This window comes from Periplaneta americana, chromosome 6 (genome assembly GCF_040183065.1).
Source record: "Periplaneta americana isolate PAMFEO1 chromosome 6, P.americana_PAMFEO1_priV1, whole genome shotgun sequence".
Taxonomy (NCBI): Eukaryota; Metazoa; Arthropoda; class Insecta; order Blattodea; family Blattidae; genus Periplaneta; species Periplaneta americana.
Genome location: NC_091122.1, coordinates 61,116,431 through 61,132,306, shown reverse-complemented (window position 1 = coordinate 61,132,306; position 15,876 = coordinate 61,116,431). Strand labels below are relative to the sequence as shown.

Below are 15,876 nucleotides of genomic sequence, written 5' to 3'. Positions count from 1 at the left end.
GTGATCTTTACATGAATTCAGTTACCTCTACTCTTTCCCATTCCTTTAATACATTAGTGAGAAAATTTTCATTGTACGTAACATTCTTTGTGACAACATTGAAAATTTCACTAAGAAAAATGATACAAAATGACACTTTACAACATACTGCACCAGCAATGGGTGAAGTAATTTTAAATGCATGTTTACATTGCATAAGGTCGCTTAAGGTGCAAATACTCATAAGCCTCAAAATTTTCGAAAATGAGTTTTTGGTACTGTTGAATTCGTATGTGTCACACATCTATCTGCAAAGTCTCGTAAACCACATTTTAATATTAATAGTGGAAAAGTAAAAAATTTCAATACCACGTAAGCCTGCAATTTATGGTGGCAAAAAGCAGTTTTTCTTTCTCCTGTAAAATTGTGATTTTGTGGAATACAGCATTTACACCGTAAGCGATGATATATTAGTGAACTTCTGTGCATATTTGAACGGACATAAGTATAGCCCAGATTTCGAATTGTAGCTTTAGTAAAGTCTTCGGGAAAAGAAAGGTAGAGGGAATCACATGATGATTTGAGTTCGACATCTAACCATTTCATCATGTTAACATGCGGATTATCTGCTCTGATTAATGATAGACAGATGTTACAATGTTGAAGAAAAGCTTCCCAAGAAGCGGGTATGAACTGAAGTCCTTTTAATTTTTTGCTAGCATACAACTGCTATTTGGAATATCAGCCGAGAGGAAAAGGATTTCTTTAACAGAGCTTCGAAAGATCTTATCAACATCTTCTAAAAAACTTCGAGATAATTTATGTAAGGGAGCCATTTGCTAAATATAGGCAAACTTCTGAAACCAATATGAATGTAATGGGTTATGCAATATAATTTTACAACAGTCGACTTCTGTTATTCAATTGTTTCAGTATTTGTTTCAGTTGTTTTCATTTGTTTGTTTACTTTGCTGATTAGCAAGAGATTCAGGAGTTTACAGAAACTACTTTTTTTTTTTTAAGATCTACCGGATTTCTCAGTTCAAATGGCATTCGTAGGATGTTATATGAGCTTATTTCACTATTTGAGAGACACAAAATCATTGTTATTCATCAATAAGGCCTTACAGTGAGGAAAATCACAGAACAAGTTGAAAGAAATCACTGTAACATTGTTCAAACATGTAAAAGATTTGAAGAGATTGGAAATGTTAATGATAGGCCATGAAGTGATTAGCCCAGAATACATGGATTAAAGTTTGATATGTATTAATAATGCTCGTAGAAACCCCAGAAAGAACAAGACAGAACAGCACCGACAGCTGCTGGAAGCAACTGGAAGAAGTGCTTGCACACAAACGATAAGAAATCACCTTCACAGTTGTAACTTATGCTTGAGACGTCCTTGGCAAGCACCAGCATTAACTCCAACCCAAAGAGGTGCAAAGTGCCAGTGGACAAGAAATCAAGGGTGGACTTTAAAGGACTGGCGCTATGTTCTCTTCACTGACGAAGTATGCATGTCTCCTTGGTGCCTGAATATTGTTGCCATCTTTTCTGGAGAGAACTTGGACAGGTAGCTTGTTTACAACACCCAAGCCTCATATTTGACAAGGGGTGGTTCGGTCATATTCTGGACCAGCCACAGGATAGTCCTTGTGTCTGTCCACAGGATGATAAGACCAGTGCAATAAAGACCATTCTAGAACCTATTTTGAAACCTTCCATCAAAATTATTGAGGTGACTTCGTGCTAATGGATGACTACTTCAGGGAGATTGGAATTTCTAAAGTGGAATGGCCCTCTAGTTCACCAGACAAGAATCCTATTTAGCATGCTGGGACTTGCGTGATTGGGGTTCCACATATTGAGGATAGATGCCAGAACGGTGACCCATTTTCTAGTTGTACACCACTTCGGCGGATCACGCTGTACATGATGTGTACCTGTGGAAAGTAATGTCATGTACTAGGGTGAGTGTATGTGTAAGTGTTCGTGTAAGTGTAGTATCTGGAGATGAGTGATGATGATGAAGATGAGGAAGGGAGAAGGGGAAATCCGGTGCCGACATGTAGCCTACTCCTGTTGAATAGCACCAAGGCTTAACATTCCCATCTAACGGACACCTAAATTCCTTCAACATGCAATACTTGACATTATAACTTCTCACAGAATTATTGGGATAATTCATACACATGCTGCCGAAACTGAATTAGGTATAAAATTACACATCTAGCCTACATCATTATTCCAAAACAACCAATTGTATTTTGAATACATATACAGTACAGCATGGAACATGTTTGTTCCTTTATAGTGGTGAAACTGTTCCAAAAACTAATAGTTTAGCCCAACTCTACCAAGATGCTACCATTCAGGAATGGGACAGACTGAACCAAGAAGATCTTTATAATCTCATACAGTAACAGTATGCCAAGGAGAATATGTGCTTGCTGTATCACCAGAGGAGGTGTAACAGGATACTAAATTCACCAGATGAGGTGTGAAAGCTCTTTCAAAACACAGAATCCTTATGCATAGCTGTAAGGTAATTTTAATTTTATGTTGCATGTTCCTTTCATGGATTTTTCGAATAATTTTTTTTGTTCTAATGACACTGAAAATATTGTTTTTATATTAATACCATAAACAAAGTACACTCTACAAAATTAACGGAGCACTAGTGGTGCAAAACTTTTTTCCACGTGTGTATTTGTAAATAATTTAATAAAATACGTATATAAAATAACAAAATTAATTTTACTTTTCCTCCATGAGACAATGTGACACCTCTGCTGAACCCAGTGGCCGACCCTTTCTGCACTACAATAACATTAGGCTTGCCACCAGTCGGCCTCGCAATGCCAGGGTTCTGTGCAGATATGTGAACTGCCTGAATAGGCTTAGTGGGATTCTTCGTAATGAATGTGGTAGAGCCTGTTGGACGAATATGGGATGTTGACGGTGTAGATCCCGATGATGTGCTATTCACTGTCATAACACGTGGGGCAGAACCTAAGGATGGAAAAAATTATATTTTCATATTTTTTAACCATTACTAACATAGATGTGTTAATCTATGAATAAGTATATTAAATTAAATTTATATAATATAAGCTTCATGAAGGAAGTTAGAATAACTATATTCTCAGCATTAATAACATTAATCTCATACAAATAAAAGTGAGGGAGGGAGGAGAAGCACCAGTATGCACAATAGAGAAAATGTGAGAATGATAATTTAGGTTTCACTTTCAATAGAAAAATATTATACATGCACATTGTATGGTACATAATCTTAAAATGGAAATACCTTTAAATAAAATACATTTTTTTATTAAATATATGTATGTAAGAGTTTGGAAGGGGGAATAAATGTAACTCTAAAGTATAGAACACGAGCAGAAACTATGATTAAGCTTTACAAAACGGTGGCAGTATCTGAATCTTTATAATAATGAAACGTGATACATAAGAGCAGAGACAAAGTTACTTACAAGCCAATGGAATGAAATTTCTGAAATCCAGTAGGTTTACAGATACAAGACAAAAAGCGGGGAAGAACCAATTTAAATGCATTTAATATATTGAAAAGACTGAAGAACAGAGTGGGTGGACCAAATTTATACACTAAATCTCTAAATAACGAAGAAAAAACCATGCCACCATCCCCACCACTATCATCACTACTGCTGCTACTCCCACCATCACCATAGCAACACTGGCAATAATAATAATAATAATAATAATAATAATAATAATAATAATAATAATAATAATGATTATGATAATGATGATAATGATGATGATGATGATAATAATAATAATAATAATAATAATAATAATAATAATAATAATAATGTTCTTTCAAAATGTAGCTGGTTACACAAAATTAATTATAAGGAAAACCAATCAATGAGAAAAAAATTAAATATATGAAAAACTAATCAACTATTACAAAAACAGCAGGATAACCCATATAAATAGAATGGATCCACAAGGCGACAGCCCATGAGGGCCAAGATCAATCAGTCAACCGATGGTCTCATGACCACATGCCTTGGCAGAGACAATGATTATCTAACTAGTATGGGTGTACCATGTGGTTAGTTAGCACCATGATCCCCTCAGCCGTTATAACTGGTTTTCAAAACCGAAATTCATTATCTATTGTATCTGCCAAAATTCATTAAAATGCTAGATGGGCACAGATTCCTTATACTGGTCAAAATTTCATGAAAAAATTTAAACAGAATGAAACCTCCTAGAATTACACATACTTTTTTTTTAATTACAGGCTGGTTAGAAAAATAAGTATAATAATTAACAATAATTTATTTATTTAATCTGGCAGAGCTAAGGCCAGTAGGCCTTTTCTTCCACCCAGCGGCGGCGGCGGCGGCGGCGGCAGCGGCAGCGGCAGCAGCAGCAGCAGCAGTAGTAGTAGTAGTAGTAGTAGTAGTAGTAGTAGTAGTAGTAGTAGTAGTAGTAGTAGTAATAATAATAATAATAATAGAGATAATTTAAATATTTATTCTGTAATATAATAGCTGTTTCACGTTTCTCAATGTTTAATAGTTTTATATATAACTATTAAACATTGAGAAACGTGAAACAGCTATTATTGTTAAAGAGAATTGTTTGAAAAATATTTTCTTAGTCTATTCTTAAGTTGATTTGATGTCTGACAGTCTCTGACATTACTCGATAGGAAATTCCAAAGTCGAAGAACAGCCACAGTGAAAGAAGATGAATATGAGGACGTTCGGTGGGAGGGAATGGATAATATTGAGGAGTGTTGTGATCGTGTGTCTAGATTTTGGTTGGTGGATAAATTTTGAAAACAAGACACAAGACAGACAGGAGTGGAGAACTGCAATATGTGAAAGAGGAGGGAAAGACAGTGGTTTTTCTATGATCTTCTAGACGAAGTCAAGAAATTTCGAGGAATGGTATCACGTGATCAGCCTGGCGAATATTGCAGACAAAACAGACACACATATTATGAACACATTGTAGTTCCTGCATAGAAGTAACACTTAGGTCAGTAAAGAGAATATCACAGTAATCGAAGTGGGGCATCACGAGTGTTTGCACTAAAATCTTTTTCAGGGAAAAGGGTAAAAAGTTCTTCAATCGTCTAAACAAGTGGATTAGTAAGAATACTTTTTTGCAAGTTTCTGAAAAACGAAACCCATTATTATTCATTTTCTATTAAGTGACTATTAATTTCAGGTCTCTATAATTTTCAACAACCTGGATTATTTCAGTAACCTTCAAGTCGTATGACATAAGGTAAATTATCAATTTTAGAAGAGCATTTCACATTATTGTTGTTAATGAAATAATAATAATAATAATAATAATAATAATAATAATAATTATTATTATTATTATTATTTTCTTTTGTTTTATTAATTATCCAAGTTTCACTGTCACCTATCTGTAGAACTTTACCAAAGTTTCCTTCATAATGCTGTCTTTCAGTGTTCTTACTATTCTACCAAATATGCTGAATTCATTGATATTGTTTGATATATAGTTGCATTATTTCATGTGACACACTATACTAAATACAAAGATGTGAAATATATTGAAATATGTGCTGTCACATTTTGTCTGGGGGAAAGGAACTGGCCACCCTACCCCATTATCTCCTGGTCTAGTTGCCTCATAAGTTATACCTTGTTGGTATCACTTGTGAGGTTCAAACCTATCTTCGGATAGCTATTGGCTAAACAACAACATTTCGTCCATTTCTCAAGAAAGTACTAATTCAAGTTCTCAATTTTCAAGAAACTTTTCATAATTGAATCCTATGTAAATTCTTTATGCAGTTATGATTACAATGCGAAAATAAAAATTTACACCTAAATGACTGACAGCCAATGATGAAAATATAGAAAAATAATAATTAACTGAAAAAAAGTGTTTAGGCTTACATGGTGTGACTTATATGTAAAGTCGACGAAAATGGTCATCAAGCTACTGTATATATTACAAAAATTCTGAAACTTACTTGCAGGTACTGTTCTCGTGACCATAGACACACTAGCTGTTGTTGCACTCATCACATACACAGGTGCCTGGGTACCAGAATTAAAGCTTGGTTTTGGTAGAATTTTTGTAGTACTTCCTACATTTGACATAGGCATTATCTTCATTCCGGCTGTAATGAAATGGAATTATTTTGTACAAAATATGAATGAAAATATATAAATAGTTTTATATTAAAAAATATGCTGAAATCTCTCTGCACTATTGTGTATAACAATTAGATCCCGTCAGTGCATGTGAACAATAATGAAATGCAATACATATGCAAATATTAACAACAATTTACTAAAATGTGCACTATTAAATAGGTAATTATTACAATATAATAAAAAAGAATAGACATCAATCAATGAATTTATCTCACTCCTTGCTCTTACAGAATGTAATGAAAGTCATTCTCAGATCTTCCTGAGTATAATTTCTGTAACTACAACTGAAGAATAATTCATGCTGTGAAAATTTTTTATCATTGCCCCAACACGCTATATTAAAAAGGTAATTTTTCCCTATGAAACCCATTTTCTAGTCTTATCAATTTAAATTTCTATTCCATATTCCTCAGGACATAAAATACAATTATTTCTGTTACTAATATAATTAAACCTTCCTTTGATGAATCCCATGCTTCTGTACAATGGTGTGCATTTGTTAAATGTTTTTTTTTTGGAAATACGCATAACAGTTTCACTAAAGAAATGGTGGTATGATGGCTAGTAAAACGACTGACAGTAACTAGAAATTCCAACTCTACTCTCCAAGTTGAGAAACCAATACACTAATGGATTCCTAATCACCTACAAAATCTGTTAGTTATCACTCACTGGAGTCCTGCTTGATATGTAGACTTGGCTTAGAGGAATGTAGAGCTGTCTTTAATTGTACACCTTGAACATTAGGAAGGTTTGCCAGAGTCTGTGAGCTCCCAGCTGGTCCTCCTGCCAGCTGGTTGGGTGTCATAGGGATCACAATGGAACCAGAGCGGGGCCTTGGTTTTGCAGGCAGCTGAACTGACTTTGGTCGGATCTTCGGAACCCCACTTTGAGATGTGATGTATGCTGTTGTTGGTATTCCACCAATAGAAACTGAAATAAAATTTGACAAAATTCCATTCTGTCAGTAACAGCACATATATTATAATAAAAATATTTTCTTATAAACTGCACTAAAAATGCATCATCATACACAGTAAAATTATATTTAACACAAACAGAATTTAAATTAATGTGCTGATGATTTACTATATTACACAAGAAAAATGCATGGATGCATGGGCGACAATGTAGAGTGAGTAATCAATCATACTGACATAACTCGGCATTTGTAACACTGAACTATGAAGAATATAAGTTAATTTTACGTACCTAAATATATTTTTTGATCAAAACAAATATTTTGAAAAAAAAAAAAAAAAACTAGTATTAACATTAAAACTTGAAGATAATCATTTATGAGCAATGAGCCAATGATTCATGATTTGATAATGAACAGCATGGCACCCAATTCATTTTTTAAAAAGTGTAATACGTTTAATCTTATAATGGCAATACTCTGTAACTAATTACATTATAATTACTGCTATTTGATATATTAATAATAGTACATTATGCAACGAGCCTATAATGATAGTAATTAAGAAGCGAGTATGTTTGTTTATGAAACGAGTGCGAGTTTCATAATTTTCATATGAGCATCTTAATTACCATAGGCAAGTTTCATACGACTTTTTATGCTCGACCATATTTATAACTTGAAATTATTCAGAAGTATTCATTTTATTCGCATCTGACTGAAGAGCAGAAGTGACCTTGTGCATAGCTCATAAATTGTGAGATGTGCACAGACACGAAAGTATTGATTTTTTTCCGAGGAACAATAATGTCATTGACGTTGATATAATCTAGAGAATAACATGAACTAATTTTGATATAACCTGGAAATTGATTTAGAATTGAAAAACGAGATGACAAATTGAATTTATTTGAATATTATTTACAATTAACGCTAATTATTATAGTAACAGAACATAACCTTCTGCGACAATATTGGATTTCCAGCCTCCATGACGTTTCCCTCTTTGTCTTTCGATTGCATATCCGAGAATAATCGAAAACCTGAACTTTAATGAATAGGTGTACTTTAACGATATGCATTAAAGGACTGCTACCAGGTGTATAATCACAACATTTCGGCATGGTCGAGCATAAAAATTTAAACGTAACAATTCCTTACCTGTTGTTGCTGTAAGGTTCCCTCCACTGCCAGGGTTTGTAGAAATAGTTACAATATTTCCCACACCACTTGGACCTGGATGTGTTGGGGCTCCCATTGTGACTGATGATTGATTATTAATGATTAGGGAAGCACCTCTGGATTGTTGGCTCAATGTGTTGGACGAGCAGGTGGCAGATACTGTTTTCACAATGGGAACACTCAAAGATCTCTGCAAAATGCTAGGAGATCCTGAAGCTGTTGAACTTGACACAATAATTACCTACAGGTCAAGAATTAAAATGTACAATTAATTACAAGCTCATCTCAGTCACTGGACAAGAGATTTTACACAATGTAAGTTTTTATGTTTTTGAAAGATGTATCACTGATGATTATGATTTTGAAATTCTCTCATGTTCCCATCACTGTATGTACCTTTTGTGTAGTTGAGGCTGATGTGGTGGTCGTCACAGTTGGTCTACCAGGTGTTGTAGTAAGAGTTATTTTCACCGGAGTAACTCCCATGGGGAATGTCACAGTTCTGGCTGTGGGCTGCTGTGCAGGAATATTGGGCACCTGTAATTAACAAGACGTCGATTTTTTTTAAAAAGAGACTTTAGTGCAAAGTTCTGTCTCGTGTGTTATTGTTATTAACTAATGCAGAGTTCTCGGCAATAAAGCAATTAACTCTCTTGCTCTCCAATATTTCTCACACACAGAGGTTTAGAGGAAAGGGCTGGACATTGCTGAAAATGATCCTAACTTATTTCTTCTTGAAGACTGCAAAAGGACAAAGTGGTGAAGAAACAATACCAATTTTGTTCAAAGGTTTTGATAGTTATGCCCTGTGAGTAATCGAAAGAATGCACCTGCACTTTTGCATGGATACTCAGGAAGTATATTTTGTTGTACATTGCAGAGCAGTGTATATTAAAGAGTACCGCATTCTCTGCGGCGGCAGCCATATTTACTCCTGGCTCGGCACAGATGCATAAGCAGTAATGCTAGAAGGAAGGTCATTAAAGGCGATATCATACATGTTGTTGTGGTTTATTGAATACAGGAGACGAGGATTAATAACATTATTGTCATAGTGGGATGACTGATTAGAGATAACACTTTATTATTTATATAATGTCCATTTCAATAGGGATAACATCAGCAATTTTCTATGCAGTTCTCGTACCAACACTTCGACTGCCACCATTTAGCAGATTGCTGTAGTGCATTTGCTATAACAGACAATTTTCTTAACAATAAATAGGCCTACATTCTAGTTCTAAAATACAGTGATAAGACTTTTTCAAAAATATTATGACAAGTTGGGAATGTATGAGTTGAAGTGTTAATAATTAAAGACTTCAAATCCTTTACTGTAAACTCATTTTCTACCTACGTTACACATTTTTCTACATTTACAGATTTACAAGGGTATACAAGTGACATATCCTTGTACGACTTGAGAGTCACTAATGTGCTAATAAAATTTACAGATTCATCCCTGTTAGCAGTTATTACTATTAGAGATGAAAAACAGTTTTCACAAATACGATATGCCTATAACTTATTTTGTTTTATTTTGAACAAAACTGATCCCAACAAGTAGTAAAGAGTTTGTTGTTCACTCAACATTTCTGTTTTCAATTAAATTACAATTTAGCCTATATCAATTTCCTTTTGTTCACATTCATCTTCACTAGACCTTTCTGCTTCAGGTTTACTTACATCTGTACTTAGAAACTCAACTAATTGTTCAGAATCGCAAACTGCGTATTATCCATGCTCCGTTTATGAGAAAAATTGAGAAATCGTAATGTAGTTTTGAATTATTTTGCATCCGGGATTGGATTTATGGAATGGAAAGTAGAAAATAAATTTTCTAACGCATCTTGCGTGGATCTATCTAGCCTTCCCAAAGATCTTTCCCCTCCAGCTTCCCAACTAACACTCTATAGGCTATGCATTTCTGGATTCGCCCATACGTGCTACATGTCCTGTTCATCTCAAACGTCTGAATTTAATGTTGCTAATTATGTCAGGTGAAGAATACAATGCGTGAAGTTCTCCGTTGTGTAACTTTCTCCATTCTCCTGTAACTTCATTCCTCTTAGCCCCAAATATTTTCCTAATTACCTTATTCTCAAACAACCATATCCTCTGTTCCTCTCTCAAAGTGAGAGTCCAAGTTTCACACCCATACAGAACAACCGGAAATATAAGATTTTTTGACAGCAGACTAGATGACAAAATCTTCTCAACCGAATAATAAGAGGCATTTCCCATGCTAATTCTGCGTTTAATTTCCTCCCAAATGTCATTTATATTTGTTACTGGTGCTCCAAAGTTATTTGAATTTTTCTACCTCTTCGAAGGATAAATCTCTAATTTTTATATTGTATTTCCATTTCGAATAATATTCTGGTCACGAGATATAATCATATACTTTGTCTTTTCGGGATTTACTTCCAAACCTATCGCTTTACTTGCTTCAATTCCCGTGTTTTCCCTAATTGTTTGTGGATTTTCTCTAACATATTCATGTCATCCGCATATACAAGAAGCAGTAACCCGTTCAATTCCAAATCCTCTCTGCTATCCTGAACTTACCTAATAGCATATTCTAGAGCGAAGTTAAAATGTAAAGGTGATAGTGCATCTCCCTGCTTTAGCCCGCAGTGAAAATGTTATGTCATTGAGAAATTAATCATTGAAGTATATTCCTCCTCTTGTTTGTGACTAAGTGCTAATTTTGTACATCGACAATTGATTACACATTGATTAACTGCACGACAACACGGCATTCTTCAAGATAACAATGAAATATCGCACTAGAAACCTCTGTTCCTATGCAAGTCTTGCGTTGTACAGTCTCTCCGCAAGAGTAAATATGGCTGCCGCGGCGGCATCTATCGGATCAAAAGAATGCGGTACTCTCCAATATACACTGCTCTGGTACATTGCGCCATTCCTATTTTTTTATTATTTGAAATTTCGTGGAAATGGTATGATATTATATGTTATTTTGAGTTGATTAATCTTTTATCTGTTGAAAATGATAAAGTTGACATGAAGTCTTGTGAAATATTATTTCCGTTCTTAGCAAGGTCAGCAACTTCATTGCCAGATAATCCACAGTGTGCTAGTACCCGTTAAGGGGTTAGGTACAGCTTACAGCAATAAAATTTTTGAAAATAATCAACTTTTTTTTTCCCCCTCCATTACTGTATCTTGTACAATAATCAAAATTAGTATGTGTGAAACACTGTCCTTCTGCTATAAGAAAAAAATGTTTTTATGATTTAAAAAAATTTATTTATATCTTTTCTTTTTTTTTTTTAATTCAAAATAGCGGCAGTTCACTGTGCAGTGATGAAGTGTTTCCCTCATAACTCATAAACTTGTTAACTTTTTCATGTTCCCTCACTTTTATTTTATTCCTGAAACTCATGTTTGCAATACCATGCTCTTTCAACTACATTCCTTAATAAATGATATTTTTTTTTAATTTTGTGTTAGAATAAAGTACTGATATTTGACCATTTTTTTATGAATTTATTTTTTATCAGACAATCTATCAAGGGTAGAGAACTGATCTTGCATCATATTGTGGATATGACATTCATAAATACATACAAAAAATTTCATCACAGAATGTTGGATAGTTTTTGAGTTATGTGGGAAATGCTTCATCACTATAATTTTCCAACTATCAGGTTTTTTTTCGGTGACAGATTGGTTGCTACAGCAGTAATAGCTGCTTTAGAATCACAGAATATAACAGCTTGTTGAAAATAAGAGACTTGATACAACAGATTTTGAAGTGTCAAATGGATGCTTTCAACTGCTCCATTAAAATTTGTAGCTCCATAACATAAGGATTTATAAAACGAGAAAAGTGGACATGTAGCACCAGCAACTGCTGCATTCTGGTTGGACAGTAGGGATCTATCAGTAAAAATATGAAGCCATTGTTTCTTAGGGAACCTACTATGAATAGTTTTCAATGCTAGCAATTTTAAGATATCTTGTGGAGTGTCATTTTTCTTGATATCTTCAACCAGGTCTAGAAAATACTCATATTTCTATTGCTCGTGTAGAGTTAGTTTTATAAATTAGATTCTCTTTACCCATTGGAAGATTTATCATCAATCTTTTTGATGTATTCAGCTGTTTGCTGACAACATAAAGTCCACTGTAGTCTATTCAGTTGTTGTTTTTCACGAGAAATGAGGGGTATTTTGATCGGTGTTCATTATAGATGTCTGTTGCTAGTAGCCAGAGTTGGGGTGTTTGGAAGATTTATCTTTTTCTCAATTTCATGTAGAGAGAAGGCTTTCCTGAGATTTAAAGCTAATTCTAAAGTTTCTTAGTTCCCAATTGCTAGATAGAAGTCTGATCAATTTTTCGAATTGAAAAAGAGCATCCTTTTCTAGTTCAAATCCAGTAGGAGACTGATGAACTACTAGTTGCATTACAGGTATTGGAATAGATTTAACAGCTCCTGTAACTAATCAGAGATATTGATTTTCTAATTTTTTTAAGATTTGCTGTTATTAGGCTGCAAATTGATCATTTTCACCAAGGTGAGTCATTAAAATTTTAATTATCGATAAAAATATTCTCCATAATAACAGTACTCAGTGTTGACTGACTTGTATTGTTGTCGTGCTCAACTTAGGGACAAATTAATACCTTTTCAGTAGGGGATATTAAATTCTTTGGTGGGAAAGATTTCCAGCATCTTCGTGATGTGTCGTGTCGTGAAAAAGGTAACCAATGCAACTGATAATGTGGTGGCAGAAGTGTAATTCCAGACCATGACATGTCCATCGCTTCTAGAGTGCTAGAAACAAGTTTGCAGCAAAGTGATTTGAAGACTGGGTAAATGCCGACCAAGATCTTCCTGTTGTCAATCTTTTAACTAACGAAGAAATTGCTGCTTCTGCGAGAAAAACAAACGAATGTGTAAGTGAACTAGTAGGCCTACAAGTATCTGACTATGAAGATGACAATGATGAGTGTTTCTGTGCCAAAACTGAAAGTTAACGAAATGATAAAGAAAATAAGTTGTTGTTTTCTAATGCCAGGCATTTGACAATAAAGTCATTTGACCTCTTGCACTCCAATATTTTTCAAAGATATTATCATGGTCAGCCACTGAAGCACAGAGGTTGAGGTGTTCCGAATCCATTTCTTGGTTTGGGTTGCACATTGGGCAGTTAGGGGACTGATATATTCCAATTCTATGCAGGTGTTTGGCCAAACAGTCATGGTCTGTTGCCAATCTAAATGCAGCTACAGACGATTTTTGTGGTAAATCGGGAATTAACTGTGGATTATGATGCAGAGAGTTCCATTTTTTCCCTTGAGATTGTGTTATCAAATTTTGATTGTTGAAGTCTAAGTATGTAGATTTAATAAATATTTTCACAGAGTAATATGTAGATTTAGTAACAGGTCTGTAAGTAGCAGTGCTGCCCTTCTTTGCTAAAGCATCCGCATTCTCGTTTCCCAGGATTCCACAATGGGATGGTATCCATTGGAATACAATTCTTTTATTGAGTGTTATTAATTGAGAGAGCATTTTAGTTATTTCTGCTGTTTGAGATGAAGGTGTGTGTCTAGAGACTATTGATAGAACAGCTGCTTTGGAGTTTGACAATATAACTGCATTGTTAAATTTATTGATGTGGCATAGAAAATTCCTGAGACTTTCACTTATTGCAATGATTTCGCCATCAAAACTTGTTGTTCCATATCCAAGAGATCTATAAAGTGAGAAGAGACAGCACGTAACACCTGCACCTGCACCTTATTCCCTGGAGATCAAGGATCCATCGGTGTATAAATGAAGCCAGTTTTGTGGAGGGTACCTAATATTAATTGTTTCATTATTTCAGTGTTTACTTCTGATTTCTGCATTTCTTCTCTTAAAATTAGATTATACTCTATATTTAATAGAGTTAAAGGGTTTGGTTTAATTTGTAAGTTTTCTTTTAAATTCGGGATGTTGATTTTCTGTTTCAATTCTTGAACCATGGATATGAAACTTTTTTGAGCTTTTAATGTACAGAGAGGACTGTATGAATGCCAATTGTTCCCTGGTAAATAAGTGAATTGAGGGGATAGATGTTACATCAGTCAGATTGCGAACAGACTCATTTCGTGCATGTTGCCGCCATTAAGCAATATGCTTCAGGGACACGTTCAGGACAAGTTCGCCAAACTAAACTGAGCGACTTTTTCATAAAGAAAACATGAAAATATTATGTAAGTATTGTACTGTAATGCTTTTAACAAAACTGTAAATGCAGTGAATTCAAAGTTTTGGTGTTCATGTGAAGTACTGTAGTTAACTCACATTTACTTAAAAAACAAGTTTCATTATACAGCGGATAGGTTATAACATGGGTGCAAAACTTGTCACGCCCACATCTGCGGTATACCAGGGTTCTACTGTATCATATAGTTGCATACTTTTTGATTAAAGTATAATAATATTCTTTCAAAGAAGAAGACGAAGAAGAAGAAGAAGAGCAGGAACAGATTTCATTTGATCATGTGAGTACACTTGGTGAAGTAAATAAAATATTAAAAAATGTACTACCAGTCTATTAATTCCAATATAATCTAGTTTAATCATTACTTTAGGAGGTGGAAGTGTAGGTGATGAAGGCTGTCCCATTCCTGGCCCTGCTTCAACAGATGAAGATCTACGTCTCTTCCTTGACTTCTCATCTTCTTCTTCTTTCTTCAGCTGAACTGACGACATCATGTTATTTGGAATTGGACTTGCTGATCTTTGAGGAGTTTTGGTTGCCTCAGGCACACTGGGTTCACAAGGAGGAGTCTCGTCCATAGGTGCTGCTAAAGAAATCAATTTACATTACGTTACAAGTTGCACCTCCTTCATCTGATTCCCTCAGTGCCTGACTGTCATTGGACAAAGAGGTTACCAAAACCTTCATAAAGTCTGTAAAACGTATGAAAGTTCACACAAAGTGAGAGAAACATGCAAAAGGACAGACAGATAGACAGAAAGGAAGAGTGACTTAAAAAGATGCCTGACTTCATATACAGCTATCAAGAGTCCCCAACATCATACAACGTGACAGGTGTGTAACCATAAAATTGAGGACTATAAATCTGGACTCAGGAAGATTTTCAAATTGGGGTAATTACATTTCAGTTTCAGAAATTCAGTTTCAATTATCTAAATTCAATTATTTCATATAAGAAGAATAATGATATCAATAATAAAATTAATAAAAACCGACAGTTAATCAACTATATTAAATGGACTGCAGTAAAGCCCGGTTCAGATTGTGTTAGTTTCTCTGATGGATTCCAAGGTGGATGCGTTGATGGCTACACTGTGTTCTCACTAGCTGGAAGTAATGCGCTCTGGTGACCGTTTTGGTGGCTAGCTTGCTGGATTTCGAGGGTAGGTTCCTTGCTATTTTTCGTGATGGTTTGCAGGCTGGAAACCAAAGATGATGATATAGTATCACCACTGAAACCATGTCGCCATGTTCGTTGTTTTCCAACTAAACCTGTTTTTTTTTCTATATTCATAAGTTTCTAAGAAACAGCAATTAAATATCGGACTTTAGCTGTTTTGCACTTATG

At 34.7% G+C, this 15,876-nt stretch overlaps 1 protein-coding gene across 6 annotated transcripts in view; it reads right to left on the bottom strand.

The window, feature by feature from the left end:
- LOC138701371 (BRCA2-interacting transcriptional repressor EMSY) overlaps nucleotides 1–15,876 on the bottom strand; it is a 61,934-nt gene that overhangs the window by 34,790 nt on the left and 11,268 nt on the right. For 5 of the 6 annotated variants that reach the window (XM_069828199.1, XM_069828198.1, XM_069828201.1 and 2 more), the window contains exons 5-10: nucleotides 14,894–15,114; nucleotides 8,683–8,823; nucleotides 8,266–8,527; nucleotides 6,858–7,118; nucleotides 5,999–6,148; nucleotides 2,744–2,994 (exon numbers count right to left, since the gene is read on the bottom strand). In XM_069828199.1, coding sequence (XP_069684300.1) covers nucleotides 2,744–2,994; nucleotides 5,999–6,148; nucleotides 6,858–7,118; nucleotides 8,266–8,527; nucleotides 8,683–8,823; nucleotides 14,894–15,114 — 1,286 coding nt within the window. The remainder of the gene's footprint in view (nucleotides 1–2,743; nucleotides 2,995–5,998; nucleotides 6,149–6,857; nucleotides 7,119–8,265; nucleotides 8,528–8,682; nucleotides 8,824–14,893; nucleotides 15,115–15,876) is intronic. The other variant, XM_069828202.1, reaches the window with a different exon arrangement.